This window comes from Danio aesculapii, chromosome 20 (genome assembly GCF_903798145.1).
Source record: "Danio aesculapii chromosome 20, fDanAes4.1, whole genome shotgun sequence".
Classification (NCBI taxonomy): Eukaryota; Metazoa; Chordata; class Actinopteri; order Cypriniformes; family Danionidae; genus Danio; species Danio aesculapii.
The window spans coordinates 36,454,088-36,474,590 of NC_079454.1; the positions used below are offsets into that span (position 1 = coordinate 36,454,088).

At 37.3% G+C, this 20,503-nt stretch overlaps 2 protein-coding genes across 2 annotated transcripts in view; one reads left to right on the forward strand and one right to left on the reverse strand.

Moving 5' to 3' along the window:
- On the forward strand, positions 1 to 10,093 carry mep1a.2 (meprin A, alpha (PABA peptide hydrolase), tandem duplicate 2). The gene is made up of 14 exons (XM_056480607.1): positions 1 to 51; positions 452 to 476; positions 576 to 629; positions 785 to 825; positions 1,156 to 1,231; positions 1,311 to 1,428; positions 1,520 to 1,695; positions 3,049 to 3,270; positions 4,740 to 4,886; positions 5,597 to 5,812; positions 6,317 to 6,760; positions 6,877 to 7,044; positions 8,102 to 8,282; positions 9,836 to 10,093. The coding sequence occupies exons 1-14, from the start codon at positions 1 to 3 to the stop codon at positions 9,984 to 9,986; spliced, it is 2,070 nt and encodes a 689-aa protein (XP_056336582.1). The 3' UTR covers positions 9,987 to 10,093.
- adgrf3b (adhesion G protein-coupled receptor F3b) overlaps positions 10,054 to 20,503 on the reverse strand; it is an 18,792-nt gene continuing 8,342 nt past the window's right edge. The window contains exons 11-18 of the mRNA XM_056480608.1: positions 19,668 to 19,814; positions 19,379 to 19,578; positions 19,094 to 19,279; positions 13,013 to 14,329; positions 12,876 to 12,917; positions 11,394 to 11,426; positions 11,139 to 11,211; positions 10,054 to 10,697 (exon numbers count right to left, since the gene is read on the reverse strand). Of these exons, the coding sequence (XP_056336583.1) occupies positions 11,167 to 11,211; positions 11,394 to 11,426; positions 12,876 to 12,917; positions 13,013 to 14,329; positions 19,094 to 19,279; positions 19,379 to 19,578; positions 19,668 to 19,814 (1,970 nt within the window). The 3' untranslated portion in view covers positions 10,054 to 10,697; positions 11,139 to 11,166. The remainder of the gene's footprint in view (positions 10,698 to 11,138; positions 11,212 to 11,393; positions 11,427 to 12,875; positions 12,918 to 13,012; positions 14,330 to 19,093; positions 19,280 to 19,378; positions 19,579 to 19,667; positions 19,815 to 20,503) is intronic.

Below are 20,503 nucleotides of genomic sequence, written 5' to 3' on the forward strand. Positions count from 1 at the left end.
ATGGACTCCGTGTGGAGAATCGGCCTCTTCATCATACTTCTAGTGCTCAAGGTATTTCAAAATGTATTATTATTGACATTTTCGTAACACAAGGTCGTTTTAGCTAATGCATTTACTAAAATGAACAAACGATGAACAATTTATTACAGTATTTGTTCATGTTAGTTGACATTTGTTTATGAAAATACAGTTGTTCATTGTTAGTTCATGTAAACACGGTGCATTAACTAATGTTAAGCATGGATTTGGATTTTAATAAAGCATTAGTAAATATTGGAATAGGATTAATAAATGCTCTACAAGTATTGTTCAGAACTAGTTTATGTTTAAGTAAATACATTAACTAATGAAACCTTATAAAGTGTGACGGATAGTTTTTACATTTAAAAAGCACTCATAGCAAACAATCAAGTAAATTATTAATCAAAACTATGATTAATCTACCTTGCAGGCACGTGCTCTTCCAGCACAATATGGTATGACATTAATTATGATGTTCACTTGAAATTTTATGTTAGTATTATTTTAATATTTCTGGAGTTTCTCACAGGTGTTTATGCTTTCTTAAATGTTAGGCGAAGATGCAGATGCAGGTGAATTACGGGAGGACATTCTTGAAATTAACTTAGGTTGGTTACAAACTTATCTAACAAAGTAAAAAATGTATAAATCTGTGATATAATGCAGTTTAAATGCATTAAAATCATTTCATACCCTATATTTGTCATTTCGAAGACGTATTTTTATAATCTACCTAATATTATTTATTTAATTTACATTCTAGATTCCCAAAGAGATTTGTTTGAAGGAGATATTGCAGGTGATGTAAGTCTTTCATTTTTAAACAATAATCTGTTGTTTTTATTGGTAACACTTTAGTTTGATGGTCCATTTGAGTATTAGTAGACTGTTTGCTTAATATATGTTGTTACTGCTCCTTCAACAGATATTTAACTGACTATAAGAAATTTTGCAAGTACATGTCAACTTACACTAACTCCAAACTAACCGTCTGCTTAAAATCTAATGAGAATTAATTGGCATGTAACTTAAATTCAACAGACGGACCATCAAAATAAAGCATGACCTTTTTATTTTATCACTATTCAGTCTCATTGTTTATATTTTGATCTAAAATTAACTCTTATCTCCCAGCCACGAAGAAACGCAATAATAGATGAAAAAGCAAGATGGCAGTTCCCCATTCCGTATATACTCACAGACACATTGGGTAACATTATTTTCTCCTGCGGTTAATGCAAAATACTGATTTCCAGCATGAGAATATTCCTAATGCTTGACTTGTTTAGATCTGAATGCAAAAGGAGTGATCCTTCAAGCCCTTGAAATGTATCGTCTGAAGTCTTGTGTGGACTTTAAGCCCTATGAAGGAGAAAGCACCTACATTTCTTTTACAAAATTGGATGGGTAAGTCAAGTTCAAACAATCTAATAAGTCAGATTGTCAATAGAATCCCATCTATAACATCAATAATGCATATTTCTTGCCATCATTTCAGATGTTGGTCATTTGTAGGTGATTTAAAGACAGGCCAGAACGTCTCCATCGGGGAGAGATGTGACACTAAAGCCATTGTAGAACATGAGCTTCTCCATGCACTGGGTTTCTATCATGAGCAGTCCCGCTCAGACCGGGACGACTATGTCAAAATCTGGTGGGATCAAATCATTGAAGGTTTGTGTGATTAGAAGTGTTTCAATCTAGCTTTTAATAAATAATAATAATAATAATAATAATAATAAAAATTCCTTACATTTAAATAGCGCTTTTCTAGAAACTTTACACATTGGGGGGAATCTCCTCATCTCCTCATCCACCATCAGTGTGCAGTGTCCACCTGGATCACGCAATATCAGTGATATAGGGTATATGCCGAGCTAGTGTTGTTCCCATACTGATAAACTTCCAGTGACCAGTTATTGTGAGTTTTTTTCCATTTTATACTATTCCTTTTACAGCATCGATGATGTAATGTAATTAAAATACAATCAGTTGAAGAGACTTTGGCATTCATTCAGTTGCTCAAGCAGACCTTAAACACGCCGATTTTACAATTGCAAACAGTTCACCGGAAGCGCTTAACCCAGGTTACTGGCAAATTAAAAGTCCTATTAGCATGCTTCGGCATATACCCTATTGAGCCTGATCACACACCACACACTTGCTGACTGGTGGAGAGGAGACAGAGTAATGAAACCAATTCTGATATGGGGATGGTTAGGAGATCATGAAAGACAGAGGCCAGTGGGCAAATTTAGCCAGGATGCCGGGGTTAAACCCATTATCTTTTTCGAAGGACATCCTGGGATTTTTAATGACCACAGAGAGTCGGGACCTCAGTTTAACGTCTCATCCAAAAGACGGCACTCACTGAGCAGTATAGTATCCCCTTCACTATACTAGGGCATTAGGACCCACACAGACCGCAGGTTGAGCGTCCCCTGCTGGCCTCACTAACACCAATAAGTCTTGCAGTAAATACACTCATTAAAAAATAAGAACTTTTTGGGCTCATCAAAAGGATAGTTTACTCAAATTTACACCTCAATTGGTTCCAAATGTTTATGAGTTTTTTTCTTCTGTGGTACACAAAAGAAGACATTTTGAAGAACACTGAAAACCTCCAATCATTGACTTCCATTGTAGGAAAAACAAATACTATGGAAGTCAGTGGTTACAGGTTTTTAACATTTTTCAAGATGTCTTATTTTGTGTTTAACAGGAGATGGAAAACCATAAAGTTTTGAAACAAGTAAAATGTGAGTAATTGGTGATAGAATTTTCTTTATTGTGTGAACTATACCTTTAAACGGACAATTGTTTTCTTAGTATGAAGAGCGCTTCAAAATATAAAGAACCCTTGTCCCTGTAAAGACCTGAAATGGAAAGGTCCTTTAGATGTTATTTTTTGGAACAGTCAATGCCATTTTATGAATATTTGTCATTAAATTTTGTGCACTGCTTTGCAAAATGTTTGGGAAAGGATGAAAAAGGTATTATGCCATACTTCTTTTGTCATTATTGCAGGAAAGGAGCACAATTTCAATAAATATGAGGATGATTTTATCACTGATTTGAACACACCCTATGATTATGAGTCCATCATGCACTACAGGCCTCTGTCGTTCAACAAGGACCCCGATATTCCAACTATAACCACCACCATCCCTGCCTTCAATAACATCATAGGACAGCGCTTAGACTTCAGTGCACTTGATCTGGAGAGACTAAATCGCATGTATGAATGCAGTAAGTTATGAAATTCAACAGCTACCTCTTATGGACATTTCAAAGATTAACAAGGTTATGCTTATGTTCATTTGTTTATGTTTTCCTTTTAATTTTTACAAAGTTTAGTGTTCAAATGACACTGTCAGAATGATCCCAGAAATGCTGTATTATGTATGTCAGGCCAGTAGTTTACGATGTCACTTTGTAAAGAAATACTGCACATCTGCACTCATATGGACCTGTAGTCCAGTGGTTCCTAAAGTGGGAGTCGTGAGACAATGAGGGGGAGGGGGGTGTTGGATCGCTTGGTGACTTCCAAAAATATGCATTCACACGGGGTTTTAGCATCAACGCTTGACCGAGGGGGTGTCTGAAGTTGGGGCTGAAGCGATCGTCATAGCAGCGTCAGCCAATTAAATTAGTCTGCAAATCAGCTACTGTCTGAGCTGGGGTATTTGCATAAAGTGATCTGATTGGCTGACGCTTCCGTTGGCGCTTGAAAAGTTGAGAAATCCCCAACTTCTGCAGCGAGCAACGCTGCCGAAGCAGTGTCGATGAACTCACAATTCAGTTCGGCAATGCTTGGCATCACCCATTCAACGTGAATGGGAAGCGTTGATGCTGACGCCCCATGTGAATGGGGCGAAAGTGATGGTCTTCAAAAATAAACCCAGAATAGGTTTGTGCTGTAAACACTGCCCTCCATTTTCATTAAGTGAGGTCATTATTAAATTAAACAAATGAATAATGACTATAAAAATGTTGTGGGTGTTAGACTGTTGCACTTTTTTGTGTTGTCAATATGCTTGTTTGTATAATTCCTACTCGTGTGTGTGCACTCTTGTGTGCAATACTTGTATGTTTATAACTACCTCAGAAGATAGTGGGGGTCCCCTGTTGTAGTCCACCATTGTTGTTTTAGTCATCAAAAAGTTTTGCTTGTAAAACAATTAATAAAGATGCAAATGTCCTGTTTTTCACAAACTTGTACTTCTAGTTTATTGAAAGATGTTAATTGTATGCATATGAAATCTTGAACTTTGAAACGTTTTTGGTTTGTTTATATTTTCAGTTCCTCAAAACGCAGTTTTCATGTAAAAGAATGGCCAAATTACTCAAAAAGCTAACGATTTTTGATGAAAGATGTTATTAATTTAGTTTTATTTTATTGCAGCTAATTGACAGATTTTTCTTTCTCATTTTTCTTTAATTGTACTAACTAAATAAAATAAAAATGTTTAAGTATTGAAAATATTTTAAAATATAAATATACAACATTTGTAAAGATAATAAAAAGAAAACTCAAATTAAAATGTAAAATAAACACAAATTCAAACTTTAAAAAATGAATAACTGCAGTAGTTTCTCAATGATTCTAACGCTTTTCTTATATTCTGAATGCGATACAATTTCAAAACAAATAAAAATAAACACACTTGCAGCATTAGCACTGATTCTGTTTCATATTGATTCTATGTTTCTTTCAGCTGCAACACACACTCTGCTGGATCAGTGTGCCTTTGAGCAGATCAACATTTGTGGAATGATTCAGAATGAGGAGGATGATGCTGACTGGGTCCAGACTTTGAGCTCTACAGATATAAAGGATCACACACTTGGAGGACAATGCAGAGGTAAGGAGACGCTTGAAGAATTTAAAGGGACAGTTCACCAAAAAAAAAGAAAAGTTACTCATTATTCACTCACCCTTACACGAGTCCAAATCTTTATGAGTTTCTTTTTTCAGTTGAACACAAAAACACTATTTTGAAGAAATCTCTGACTATTGACTTAGTAAGAAAAACAAATACTGTGGAATTCAATAGTTATCTGTTTCCAGTTTTCTTCTAAATATCCTCTTTTGGGTTCAACAGAAATATAAAAAAAAGTTAAACAGGTTTGTGACAAGTGAGGGGTGAGTAACTGATGACAGATAACACTTTATTTTGATGGTCCCTATTGCACATTTTGTTGACTAAAAGTTGCATTGCAACTACAAGCCATTTACTTCTCATTTGAGCATTAGTAGACTGTCTGCTTAATATCTGCTGATACTTCTTCAACAGACATTTAACTGACTATCAGTAACTTTGCAGGTACATGTCAGTTACACTAACCCCAACCCTAACCTAACAGTCTACTTATAATCTAATGAGAATTAGTTGGCATGTAGATGCAGTGTAACTTAAATTCAACAAAATGCATGAATTATGCATGGACCATCAAAATAAAGTGATACCCAGACTTTTCATTTGTGCGTGAACTCTCCCTTTAAGAATTGAAAGGAGTTGAAATTATGAACAGGGATGATTATTATTGGAAAAACATGTCTTATTGTCATCAGATTCAGGTTATTTCATGAAGTTTGACACCGATAACAAGACTGAGGGACACAGTGCTTTACTGGAGTCACGGATTCTTTACCCCAAGAGGAACCAGCAGTGCCTTGAGTTCTTCTACAGGATGAGTGGAGAGCCAGGCGACAAGCTCGTCATCTGGGTCAGAATTGACGATGGAGCTGGCAATGTTCACAAAGTGAGGAAAGTTCACACAATCACAGGTCAGCTATGCCCAAGTGTTACACTTATTTAAAGAAATATGTACTAAGTAAATTCCAATATAATAGAGTGCAATTGTTGCATTTTTTTCCAGTGTGCAATTTTGATTAAAAATTATATGTTGTTATAATAATTTAACAGTGGCTGAGTGGGTTTATGTGCAGGTACCTTGTCTGATAAGGCATGCTATGTAAATATGGCACTAAAATCACCAGTAAATGGGTACATTTGTTCTAAAAAGCTGATTCTTTCTTCATTATGAATGGGTACAGTAATTAAATCACTGACTCAAAATAGTTGCTGCATTGAGGCGCACAAATGCTGTACAGGCAAAATAGTTAAACAAAAAGAGTAAAAATATTCGGTCAATGTACTGGTTATTTCTAAAAGTTATGTGCAAATTTGACTTTAAATACTTACATCTCTTTTGATGTCACTAACTCAAAGCAGGCAGCTGTGGTTGTGTATTAAACATTGAATACTGTGCATTTCTTTGATTTGACTAGGTAATGGGGATAACTCGTGGAACATTACACAAGTCACTCTTAATGTTGAGGAAAAATTCCGGTACTTCTTCCAGGGAATTGTGGGCCCCAACAAAACATCAGGGATCTTTATAGATGACATTATTCTGACTGAAACACCATGTCCAAACACTGTCTGGAGGATCCAGAACTTCACAAACCTCCTCAATACTCTACCACATGATGCCAAAGTTCAGAGTAAACGTTTTTACAACTCTGAGGGTTACGCTTATGGAATTAATGTTTATCCAAATGGCAGGGTGAATTCATCTAAAGAGTTTGTAGGGATTACGTTTAATCTTTTCGGTGGTGAGAATGATGCAGTATTGGAATGGCCTGCGGTGAATCGGCAAGTCACTATTACAGCAAAGGACCAAAATCCAGATGCAACCCTTCAAATGTCCAACAGCAGAAGCTTTACCACTGGTGCGTCTATCTACCTATCTGTCTGTCTGTCTGTCTGTCTGTCTGTCTGTATTGTCATTTTGCAGCACATAAGAATTCACGAATAATTACTGAAACTTAATGAATCACTGATTTAGATGCTGACATGCGGTGGAATAAACCATCAACATTTGAACAATGGGATGATACTTGCGGTTGCTTTAGAGGACCAGAGTTTGGCTGGGGTACCTTCATGTCTCACGATCAGCTCCGCAGGAGAGACTTTCTTAAGAATGACGACCTGATCATCACTGTTAATTTTGATGGTGAGAACCTTTTTGAGTGGATTTAAAGTGTTAGCTCACCCAAAAGTGAAATTTTTTTTGTTTAATGTCCACAATTTTGAGAGCATGGGTTGCTAGATGAGTCTTGTGTGTGTCTGTGTTTGGCGCATCTTGATTGAGATATTTCAATGTGACGTAGAGATGCACGTACAGTCCGCTTCAATCATAAAAGATGATTAAAAATACAGTGTGAGTCAGGCCTAAAGGAATAATTCACCCCAAATTGTTATGTATTAACTATTTTATCCAGATTTTTTCAAAACTGTAGGTGGACAAAGTCGAAACTGAATTGCGATTAATTGCACAGCTCTAGTTACTATTATATTCTAGAATCATTCAGTAGTGAGCTTGATTTTAAGCCCCTAACTTTGAAAAGTCGCTTCTTATGTCTAAGTCTAAGTCCATGTGCACTGAAACTTGCACAGTAAGCCTAGGACTGAAATATTTTCTTACAATTTTGGTGCTGCTTGCATCCAAATGTAGCCATAGCCACACTGTGTTTTGGGGAGGAAGGACTGAAGTGTTTTTCAAGGACCTGATTTACCACCTTTCTGCATGTCTAGGTTAACGAGAGTTTACAAAGCATTATTTATTTTTGAAGGGAAATACGTTATTGAAGGGGCATTTAAATAATCGATGGATATTGCTGGGGACATGTCACCTGTCAATGCTAATTCTAAACCCTTGACCTAACACAAAAGAGGTCATTTAGAAAAACATTGGACACCTGTAATCATTGATTTTCATAATCTTTGTTTTTCCTGTTATGGAAGTCAATAGTAACAGGTTTCCAACATTTTTCAAATTATCCTCTTTTGTGTTCAACAGAAAGCAAAAAACTCATAAATGTATATAGTATTAAACAGTGAGTAAATCTTAATTTCTGGGTGAACTATTCCTTCTAATGCATCAGTTTGCTGCAGTTAGTGGTGCAATAAGGGTTATCAACCAATAGAAGTGTAGAAATGTACCTAATAAAGTGGCAGGAAAGTGTATATTCATCTTAATTGTTAAAATTTTGTTTTTCTTTAACAATCAGATTTGGCACATCTTGTAAAATCTGAAGTTCCAACCAAAGTCTCAAACAACCCCCAGCCTGCAGAAGAAACCATTGAGAGACCAAAAAGCCGACACCCACGAGCAATCAGTGACCCGTGTCAACCAAACCCCTGCCAAAATGGAGGAGCGTGTGTCACACATCAGGGGAAAGCAACATGCAGGTAAGTGTACCTAAACCTGACCCTTATCTCATTTTAAAACAAATGAGAGCTGTGTAAATAAGGCATAATCCAGCCTGATCTCATGAGGAAATGTAACTATTTTACATTTTGTCAGTTCAGTGGCTAATTTATACGAATTTGACCAAGTTCAGTCGTACAAAAATGTACAAAAGGAGGTGTGCCATCCAACCCCACCTTTAAACCCAACCGTCATTGGGCATAAGTACAAATTGTACAAATGAGATCACATGAATTCACGAATTAGCTACTAAAACAAAAAGTTACAAATTGCTGTGAGACTGTGTTGGATAATCAACCTATTACCATGCGTTTAAGGATTTTAAATGTATGATGTGGAGGCAAAGAACCACCCAACGCAAAGCAGAGGGACATTGCCTCCTTGAAGAGAGATTGCATGTGTGTGCATGTAAATGACACGGGCTTATCTAATAGCTCATATATTATCTAGCTACTTCTTTGCAAATATCTTGTTGCATATTAGAGAGTTGATTAATCCCCATTAGCTCCCTGGAGAAGAATATGTCCTTGAGATTACGGAGAAGAATGAAAACTTCTTCAGTTACTACGGTTACAACAAATGATTGAGGGAAACACAATTTCGAAACTCAAAGTTGTTCAAAACTGACTGGAACTACCTGTGCATTAAAGGATTTTATTGTACACCTTCCAGCCGATCAAAATCAAGACTTTAACCAGACCATAGAATAAGAGAGGGATAATCAATGGTTTGCCATGCGTTAAGGGATTATAATGCACAACGTGGAGCGCAGCCTCCGGAATCAGGCTGATGTTAAGCTTCTCTTGGCGGGGAGGTGTTCCCAGAGCTGCTGATAATGGCCAGTCGTTGCTAGATCAGATATGGTTGGGGTGATAAGAATTATTTATATTATTTTCTAAATTTCCCATTTATTGCATTTTATTAATGTCTACCCCTACCCTAAACTCAGCCATCACAGTAGCGTAAAAACAGCAGTTATACCCAGTATTATTTATGCTATCTATTAAATTACCCAATAAATAGTTTTTTAACGTGTACCCCCCCCCCCCCCCCCCCCCCCCCCCCCCAAACCGTCACAGTAACGTAAAAATATTAATTACTGTTATACAGTGTTAAAAAAATGCAGCTATAATTGATGAGCATATTGCACTTCCGGCCAGTCGCATATCTGATCTAGACCGCATATCTGATCCAACTACACTAAAGCAAACTTTCAAAGATTCATCCTTATACATAAACTGTCAATTTGACATTAAAATAACTACATTCTCTCTTGAAACACTCTTAAAACTTGATTTTGAGGCATAATAGATGAGTATTTTTCTAATTTTGCGGATTTCCCATCCACCATTAACCATCCTCACAGCACATGTGAGTTGCTACTAACATTTGGAAGAAGCGCATTTATCAAACTGTGATCAAAACTGACTGAAACTACCTGTGCGTTAAGTTATTTTAATGCACACCCTCCAGCCAATCAGAATCAAGAATTCAAACAGACTATATAATAATGACAGTTGTGTGTCGTCTGCAGGTGTGCCTCTGGACAGGCCGTTGTGTACACAGGAGACACTTGTGAGAAACAACACATTGACGGAGGAATTGTGGGAGTTTTGATCGGTGGTGCTGTTGGAACTGTAGCACTTACTGTTGCTATCATTGCAGTGATCTACAGGCAGAAGTAAAGCTAGACATTTCTATCATTCTGTAATATGCTTCTTTAAAGAATCAGCGTGCAATAGTCTGCTCAAGATTTATCTTTTATTCAGAATAAAAGTTGTGCTATCAACAATCTCAGCTCTCTTTTTTTCCACATCCCTTTAAAAGAAACAAGGAAATATGTCTAACAAGAGAAAAACCAAAACAATCATTTGTCAAGCTGAAGTGGAGTGTTTATACGTGTTAAATTATCTTTGGTTCATCAGATATTCCGTCACAATTTCTAAATAGCACATAGAAATCAATGTCACAGATTCATATGTTTCGCAGAACAGAAGCAGAGGTAAAACTAAACATATTACAATCAAGTTAAGTGACCATATTTTATATTGCCTTTATCAGATGTACAGCATTGTTTTAAATAAAATACAACAACAATCAGGGTAGAAAACTATAGATAATTGCTACATATATACAGCGGCACTTATATTGTTCTTTTAAAAACACAAACATGACCATCTCTTATATTTTTTGTATCCGTATCTCATTGTTTGTTCCTAAATGTGTGTAGTACTGTGTATGACCAGAGCCTGTTCTTTGTTCCAAACATGATAAAGTCTTTTAAAGTACAGCAAGTACTTTTAGGTCTTCACCAAACAGTTGTGCTGCCTCTACTATTTTTGTTGCATCTGAGTTCAGAGGTGAATCTGTGTCCCGCAATGTTTTAAATGCTCCTTCTGTGGTACAGATTGAAACAGAAAATATATTAAAGAGCTAGAAGAAATTATAAAACTCATTTTCTGTAGAGCTGCTTTTGAAGGCGTTTAACAAATGATGAGCACAGAAACACTATCATTGATCCAAACTGAAACAATGTTAAACCATCTTGAGCTGAATAATGAAAATCTGGTCTTCTGTAGAGCTGCTGTATAGCTAAATTACGTTTCTTTAATTTGAAGAACTAATAATGCTGGCACTGCTATCCAATTACAGTTTATGAACTGAACTGTCCTGAATAGTTAGAAAATCACCTCTGCTAAACAGTGTAATATACATATATAATAGTAAACAGACTTCGTAAAATTAATTTAGGTTATTTTGCTATTTATTACCATGATGCTTTACAATACTTTACTGTATAACCTGCAATATAATAAATGATTTTTTTAAATACATACCTTGTGTGCATTTTCTTGTATGGATCATTTATTTTGCGACGGATGTTGTTGTGTTTTGCTCTTTAGCTGATTTCTAAAGAGTGGTAAAAAATATATATAATTTTAGATAATTTTTTATAATATTCTAATAAAATATAATATTTTAATATTTTTACATGATCTAAAAACATTGTAGTTGTAATAAATACACATATTTTAAAATTTAAATTTTTTTTAAGTGGTATTGCAGTTTAAAAAAAATTTCCTGGAACTTACCCCCACAATTATTTTCAATATTTCATCTCGGACCTAAAGAAAAAATATAAATAAACATGTCAGTGTTCTATGGTCCTATCTAAACTAAACAGCTATGACGTTAATTTGATAGTTAAAAATTCTGTCAGCAATTACTCAACCTCATGTCCATCAAATTCTTGGATTAGGATATTTATCTTCCATCACCAGTAAAGGTCCTGACTCATTTAGAAAAGTACCAAAAAGATCATCAAAACAGACCATATGTCTTCTGTGGTTCCATCTGAATATTATCAAGCTACGAAAATACATTTGTGCTCACAAAAAATTCTATTCAACAGTTTCCTCTCCTCAGTGTCAGTAAAGAGTTATTATGAGCGATGTATACTGATGTACAGTTGAAGTCAGAATTATTAGCCCCTATTTTTTCCCAATTTCTGTTTAACGGAGAGATTTTTTTTTCAACACATTTCTAAACATAATAGTTTTAATAACTCATTTCTAATAGCTGATTTGTTTTATCTTTGCCATGATGACAGTAAATAATATTTTACTAGATATTTTACAAGATACTTCTATACTTCTATACATGACATTTAAAGGCTTAACTAGGTTAATTAGGTTAACCAGGCAGGTTAGTGTAATTAGGCAAGTTATTGTATAGTAATGGCTTGTACTGTAAACTATTGAAAAAATTGCTTAAATGGGCTAATAATTTAAACCTTAAAATGGTGTTTAAAAAAAGAAAACTGCTTTTATTCTAGCCGAAATAAAACAAAATAAGACTTTCTCCAGAAGAAAAACATATTATTAGACTTACTGTGAAAATTTCCTTGCTCTCTTAAACATCATTTGGGAAATATATATAAAAAAAAATAATAATTCTAATAATTCTGACTTCAACGGTATACGTTATATAATATTTTTCTTTTAGCCCTGACAGACTAGACAAACTGTCTCTCTTGCAGGATTGTTTAGTCTCCATTAACAAATTTTCTGCAGTTGAAACCTAATAAACGGAAATGTTAATTTTTGCTCCAGATAGCATCACCCCTATAATTAGGCAAGTTCAATCTTTAAATTGCAGTGACATTAGAAATCTGGGTGTCATGTTTGATAGAGCTCTGTGTTTTAACAGCCATGTTAAGTCTATTGTTCGTACATGCTTATTACATCTGAGGAACATCGCAATAATCAGAAATATTGTTTCAAAGGAAGAGATGACGATGCTTGTCCATGTCCATGCTTGTCTATGTGCACACAAAAGTATTTTCATAGCTTGATTATATTCAGATTGAATGACTGAAGGCATAAGATCAGTTTTTTTTCCCTTTGAAAGAGTCAGGACCATTGCTGTCTGCTATGAAGGATGAGGGAGCTCTCAGATTTAATAAAAAATATCTTCATTTGTAATAAGTCAAACGGAGGTCTCAGTGGTTTGGATCAGCATGGGGGTGAGTAATTATTAACATAACTTATTATCATAATAATAGCAATGCCTACCCTTTTTTCTGCAAAACATCCAGTCAACAAGATGAAGAAGCCCTGGAAGGTATACAGAAGCACAAGGTTATACATGCATAAATACATCTGCTGTACATTTATAGTGGTTTAATCAGCACAGAGAGACAGGGGAGTACCTGCAATGAGTTGAGAATGGTGAACAAATAATTCACTAAGTATGTAATAAACTGCGAAGAGTCATCTATCAGAAACACAAAAAGGCCCAGAATCCAAGTGCCACCAAAAACAGGTGTGAGGAAGAGTATGACTTTGATGATGCTTTTTGCTGCATCCTTATCCCCCTTTTTGTTCGTCTCAGCTCCGGACGGCTTTAAAACAGTTGCTATGACCACCAGCATGGAACACATGTTCACCAGCACGATTGTCCCGACTGGAAACAGAAATGCGTGGATGGATCCCTGCATGGGCGACTGATAGGTGAGCCAGCAGGTTTTGGAGCTATAATAGGGGATGCTAGTTGCTTCTTCGTAGTACACATATGTAACCGCCACAGTCACCGTCGGACAAAAATAGCCAATGGTGAATCCTAGGATCATATACACCTTTTTCCCAATGCGGCTGAAAACGAAAATGAGCTGGTGGACCAGCATGAGGCTCAGACAAAGCATCCAAAAGAACATCGCCAGGAAGAAGTAATGCTTCGCCACCACCAGAACAAGGCACAGGGTTTCATTTAGGATTGACGGGAAGGAGGAAGCTAGGAAACTGCAGTCAGCCAATAGCAGAGAGAGAGCGATGTTGACGAGTGCGGTGTGCCGGAAGTGGGAAAGATTGGATTTGACCACGGCGGACCAGACCAAGAACTCAATGATGATGTAGGCCAACAGAGAGCATATGGAGACGCCCAGTCCGATGTATGTGAGCTGATCTAGAAAGGGCATGCTTATTGGGTACTTGGACATGAGCATGGAGAAGGAGGTCAGATGGTTGCACTGGCAGTAGCCGTCACCTCCATGACCCTTAACGTACACACAGCCCTCGTCTGACCATCTCTCTTCCGAGATGTTCCAGAAAACACATTGCATTGCGGCATTGATGCCCTCATCATTTGGAAAAGCCAGTCTGATGTTGACTGACGCCTGAGTGTTGTTCTCAACTGTGCTGGAAACGACTATGCTGGGAAAGAGGGAATTCTCGTAGCCCACCTTTGGCAAAAGATTGGCCAAGCTCTGTAGTCCTACCGTTTTCACCATATCTGCTGTTGCGTTCACCTCAATACCAACGTTGAAAACAGTTTTATTGCAACCGGAGCCACCTTTGCAGACCTGCAGCTGAATGTTTGAGGCATTGTAGCCCTCACTGGTGTTTATTCGGATGCTTTTCACAAGGCCTTCTACCGATGACAGATACTGGCTGGCCAGCGCCCCGCTCTGTGTCTTGTCTCCCACTTCCCAGGATCCGTTCAATATGCTGCTGGCTGATTCCAGGAAATCCTTCAAAAGAGCAGAATTTGTGAAATGTGTATCAGAGTATTCTGATTATGTTATTATTTCATACTTTAAGTTGATCAGAACTATGTCACTGAGCATTGAATATAGAGATTTCAAAATGTCTGAGATTAAACAAACATGTTTGCTTTTTGGAAGAAGAATCCTCAGCTCACCAAGGATGCATTTTAATTTATAAACAATATTATAAAAACCATACAATTTCAAAAAGCATCGAACATGTTTAGAAAATCAAAAAATAGGTTTTTGTGCATTTTTCATAACAATAAACTTTAATTACTTTCACTGTTTAACATTGGTTTACAGGGCATAAATGGATTGTATCTACAATAAACAAAGAAATGCATTTTTTTGTGCCATAAAGCATGGTTATTTGTATTGTGTTCAAAACTGACTGGAACTACCTGCACATTAAAGACCCCCTACTATGAGTTTTTGAAAATGACCTTCCATGCAGTGTGTAACACAGCTCTAAGTGAATGAACACATCCAGTTGAGGGTTAAATCTGAAAGTGTACCTTGTTTAAAAATATAGATTTTTTTTATTACAAGAATCAACTCAGAGTCATTTAAATGATTCGTCGTTCGTCTGGATCTTTTGCCTGTATGTATTAGCAGTGACACGAAACAATACCAAATATGAACTACTGGATCTGGTAAAACGTGAATGCGCTTTTCCCTTCAGACACTAACTTTTTTAATCAACACTGCATTTTACTCCATTAAAATGTTCATTCATTAATATTTTTTTGGCTTGATCCCTTATTTATCAGGGTTCACCACAGTGGAATGAACTTAAAATGTTATAAAAATATATTATAAAAGTTGTCCATTCCATCAGCTCAACAACGAAATCCTATGAATAATCGATGGTTAAATTAAATGTGTGCAAGCCTTTTCTAGAGCTTCTGAACAGAACTTGTTTATTTATTAGAATTTATTTAAATTAGTTTTCCAGCGTTTCACATTATTAGTTGTGATATAATTCAGATTTTAATCTTTTCCTGGGTCCGATATTCTTAATTGTACATTTATTAGGGACCAAACGCTGCTTAGAGTTCCACGCCCCGGTAATGCGTTTCTTCTCACAGACACTATCTCGACATTCTGAAGTAAGTCAGAGGATGTAGGGTTAATTAATACCTAATTAATTCGGTTGCCTTCTGCTCACTTGTACTAAAAGAATAGTTAATTTGACCATTTTCATAAAACCATGCCATGCCACACTGCTCTGTACAGTCAAATGCATCTAAAAAAATCAATAAAATCATGTCACAACATAATGGTAGTGCAGACTCTACATAATATTACTGGATACAATGAATTCTGAAGACTAATCAAAAAGGATAACATTTATTTTCCAGATAAAAGTGTATCATGCCATTTATAGAATCAAACAATAAAAGCCAATTCAGAAGTAAATGCACAACATCAATTACTCCAAGATAATTCTAAGAGTAATGACCTTATTCTTAGCGTATGAACGGCCGCAGCCATTGGAATCTTTTTGGCTTCCATTCATTTTTAGATGTTAAAATCAGCTTATTATGCTTCTTGATGTTGCAAACTAATATTTTCACTGATAGGAGCAACAACACCCGGACTCTGTTTTAATCATTCTTGAGGATTTTAACAAAGAAAAACTATCCCGTGAACTCCCAAAATATAAATAGCATGTTACATGTCCCACAAGAGACAGAAACATATTGGATCACTGCTATACCACAATAAAGGATGCATACCGCTCCGTCCAACGAGCAGCTTTGGGACACTCTGACCATTGTTTGATTCATCTTATACCAACCTACAGGCAGAAACTGAAAACAGCCAAACCTGTATTAAGATCTGTGAAAAGATGGACAAACGACACAGAGTGGGATCTACAAGCCTGTTTCGACCTCACTGACTGGAGTGTTTTTGAAGCTGCTGCACAGATCTGGATGAACTCACAGAGACTGTAACATCTTATATCAGTTTCTATGAAGACGTGTGCATTCCTACCAGGACTCAAACCACATACAACAATGACAAAGCATGGTTCATTGTAAAACTCAGACAGCTGCATCAGGCCAAGGAGGTTGCTTACAGGAATGGGGAGAGGGCCTTGTATAAGCAGGCCAAATACACACTGGAAAAGGAGATCAGACTCGCAAAAAGGAACTATTCTGAGAAACTAAGGAGTCAGTTCTCTTCCAAGTTTGAAAAACATCACAAACTACAAGACACCATCCCCCAGCACTGTAGACAACAAACGACTTGCAAACAACCTGAATGAGTTTTACTGCCGGTTTGAGAAAACCCCCCACACCCACTCTGAACTGCTCTTCACGCCACCATTAATACCTCCACCACCACCCGCCTCCCCCATACCTGCACTTCCGTTCAGTGAAGATGAGGTGCGCCAGGTCTTCCAGAAACAGAAGAGGAAAAAAGCACCAGGCCCAGATTTTATAACACCAGCCTGTTTAAAATCCTGTGCTGAACAACTGGCCCCCATCTTCACCCTGATCTTCAACAGATCACTGGAGCTGTGTGAAGTGCCCTCCTGCCTCAAACGCTCCACCATCACCCCCTATCTAAAAAAAACAAACTTACTGGACTAAATGACTACAGACCAGTGACACTGACATATGTGGTCATGAAGTCTTTTAAAAACTGGTGCTGGCCCACCTGAAGGACATCACTGAACCCTCACTGGACTCTCTTCAGTTTGCCTACAGAGCAAACAGGTCTGTGGATGATGCAGTAAATATGGGACTGCATTATGCTCTGCAACACCTAGACCGACCAGGGACCTATGTGAGGATCTTGTTTGTTGACTTTAGCTCGGCGTTTAACACTATCATCCCAAAACTTCTCCTGCCCAAATTAACTCAGCTCTCTGTGCCCACCTCTGTCTGTCAGTGGATCAACAGCTTCCTAACGGACAGGCAGCAGCTGGTGAAGCTGAGAAAATTCTCATCCAGTATCCGCACAATCAGCACTGGCCACTGCTCTCCCCACTGCTCTTCTCCCTGTACACGAATGACTGCACTTCAAAAGACTCCTCTGTGAAGCTCTTGAAGTTTGCAGACGACACCACACTTATCGGCCTCATTCAGGACGGTGACGAGTCTGCTTACAGACAGGAGGTTAAGGAGTTGGCTGTCTGGTGCAGTCACAACAACCTGGAGCTCAACACGCTCAAAACAGTGGAGATGATAGTGGACTTCAGGAGAAACCCCCCCGCTCTCCCCCCACTGAGCATCATGGACAGCATTGTGGCAGCAGTGGAGTCATTCAGGTTCCTGGGCACCACCATCTCTCAGGACCTGAAGTGGGACACTCACATTGACTCCATTGTACTTTGTTCATCAGCTGAGGAAGTTTAACCTCCCAAAGGAGCTGCTGAAACCTCCATCATTGAATCAGTCATCTGCACATCAATAACTGTCAGGTTTAGCTCAGCTACCAAATCTGACCTTCAAAGACTACGTCGAATAGTTCGGACTGCTGAGCGAATCACTGGTACAACCCTTCCCACTCCACTAGAACTGTACTTATCCAGAGCGAGCAAAAAAGATGCCAAAATCACTCTGGACCCCTCACACCCAGCACACTGCCTCTTTGAACTGTTACCTTCTGGTCGACGCTACAGAGCACTGCGCACCAGAACAGCCCAACACAGAAACAGTTTCTTCCCTCAGGCAATCCATCTCATGAACACTTGATGATAATAATTGTTGAACCAACATCACTCATTGCTATACACTTTTATACACATATACACTTTACATGCACACTTTACATGCCAATTTGCACATAACAGCTGCACATATAACGTTGTATATAGTAATATAGCTCTACATACACTTGTCAATTTGCATTCACTACTTACTTCTATTTTTTAAAATATATTATCTGTTTTTTGTCCTGTCTCTGTAATTCTGTTGCACTGTAACATGAAAACAAATTCCTCGTATGTGTGAACATACCTGGCAATAAAGCTCTTTCTGATTCTGATTATTATATTATTCTACTTTGTCTGTATAGTCATGCACACACTTGTTTGTAGAGCAAGTATTTTGACCATTTTCTGCCGCTTATTATTCCTAGTCATTTCTCCTATAGGCAGCAGAATCAGAAGTTCTAAAACAATTGCAAAAACGAGCACACTTCCGCATTGAAGAATAAGGTCAATAGATAGAAGTCCAAATTATACATAGTGTTGAGCTTGAAAGCTCTTCACTATGGGCCGGTCCGGATACAGACGGGCGACCCCAAGACATTTCGTCCTTTTTTTAAAATACCATAGGAGAGCAATGAAAGGTTATTTTCTTAAAGTTTACCAGTGACCTAAAGATTAACTCATCTGTTGTTTCATCAAAATTTATTAAAGATAATGACAAAACCTCATTATCACTCACACCTGAGTATTTATCAATACCATAGGGGAAGGAAAGTTCAGGAAAGAGGGCAAAGCCTATCTTGGGCCTTTTTTCTTCAGTTTTTTTAGTTGTCTTATTACAGGGCACATTTTAGTCTGAGTTAAATCCATCCCTACATGTTTTAATATATTTAATGAACTTGTGTGATGGCAAAGCTGAATTTTCAACTTCATGTGAATAAAAAACACTGAATAAACTACACAATTATAGGACCTTCTGTGAAAAGCAGAACTCTCTGAAATCGACAAAGTCTTTACTACTAGTGTACATACATATTTAAAGGTGAGCTGTCAAATGTGAGTGAAATGGTTGATATACTTACTGGAAGAAGGTTCTCGCCTAGTGGAACATTGACTGATGCCGCTTTCATAGTCTGAAAAACGTTAACAGCAGTGCTGATGTCTCCAAAACTGTTCTGGCCATCATCTTCACTAGCGGTGTTGTTTTTCAAACTTTGAAAGATGTACTGTGCGCCCCCTTGTGTTGCTCCAAGTCCTTTTTCAAAATCCTGGATGGAGATAAAAATTTGACTTTTAAAAGACATGGTATAGTTGTGTCTAAGTTTTCAGGTGACTCAGCATTAGTCATGTCTTCTACATTTGCATACCGATGCTTGTGAAGCTACATTACTCAGGAACGCTTTGACACACAGAGAAACTTCTTGGCCCCATGTTTTTCCATTGCATTTGCGTGTCAGTGTGCCTTGTCTCCCTGTTGCGGTGCAATCTATTACAGCTGTATCATTATTCTTGGTTTTTGGCCATGTTCTGGTAGAAATGACATCTACTGCACAAAAGAGGTCATTGGCTACAAAAAGAAAACAGTTCAAAGATTAGCTGCTTTACTTTATTGATCATTTTAACTAGTCGAACATGACTTTAAGTAGGTCTACTCACGGTAGATGACTGAAATGCTTGCTGAGAAATTTCGCTGCTGATTTAAAGAGTTCACTAAAACGCAGCTGGCGGTGAGGGAAGGGGGTTTTCCTGTTGCCAGACAATTAACAGTGAAATCTGCCGAATATTTGATTAAACCATTGCTCTCTGGAAAACATTGTTAACATTTTCATCAGTGTTCACTTCAGGTTTTGAGTGCAACAAATGATAAACATATGAAATAAATGCATCTGGAAACATTAAAAAAACGTATGGATTTCATTAAAAGTAGCTAATTACATTTGGATTAGTTCAATGTTTAGTTAATGGTCCTGAAAATGCATTCTCACTTCTATACATAGTCAAAAACTTCACTGGAAGCAAATGAGAAATTAATTTAATCATAATCAATCATAAGTGTTTGGTACTGGTCATGCAAAATCTTGCTAAAAAGGTCATCAAACACAGTTTATGCATGAGATTTAGAGAAAAACAGGTTTTATACAATGTGTACTTCACATTAGTTTTTAAACTGTACACTTACTGGCCACTTTATTAGATACACCTATCAAACTGCTCGTTAACGCAAATTTCTAATCAGCCAATCACATGGCAGCAACTAAATGCATTTAGGCATGTAGGCATAGTTAAGATGATCTGCTGCAGTTCAAACCGAGCATCAGAATGGGGAAGAAAGGTGATTTAAGTGACTTTGAATATGGCATGGTTGTTGGTGCCAGACTGGCTGGTCTGAGTATTTCAGAAACTGCTGATCTATTGGGATTTTCACTAACAACCATCTCTAAGGTTTACAGAGAATTGTCCGAAAAACAGAAAATATTCAGTGAGCACCAGTT

Coding starts and splice junctions, on each gene's coding strand:
- mep1a.2 (XM_056480607.1), top strand. CDS start 1: ATGGACTCCGTGTGGAGAATCGGCCTCTTCATCATACTTCTAGTGCTC. Junction 477..575: donor TGCTCTTCCAGCACAATATG/GTATGACATTAA, acceptor CTTAAATGTTAG/GCGAAGATGCAGATGCAGGT. Junction 1,429..1,519: donor TCTTTTACAAAATTGGATGG/GTAAGTCAAGTT, acceptor CCATCATTTCAG/ATGTTGGTCATTTGTAGGTG.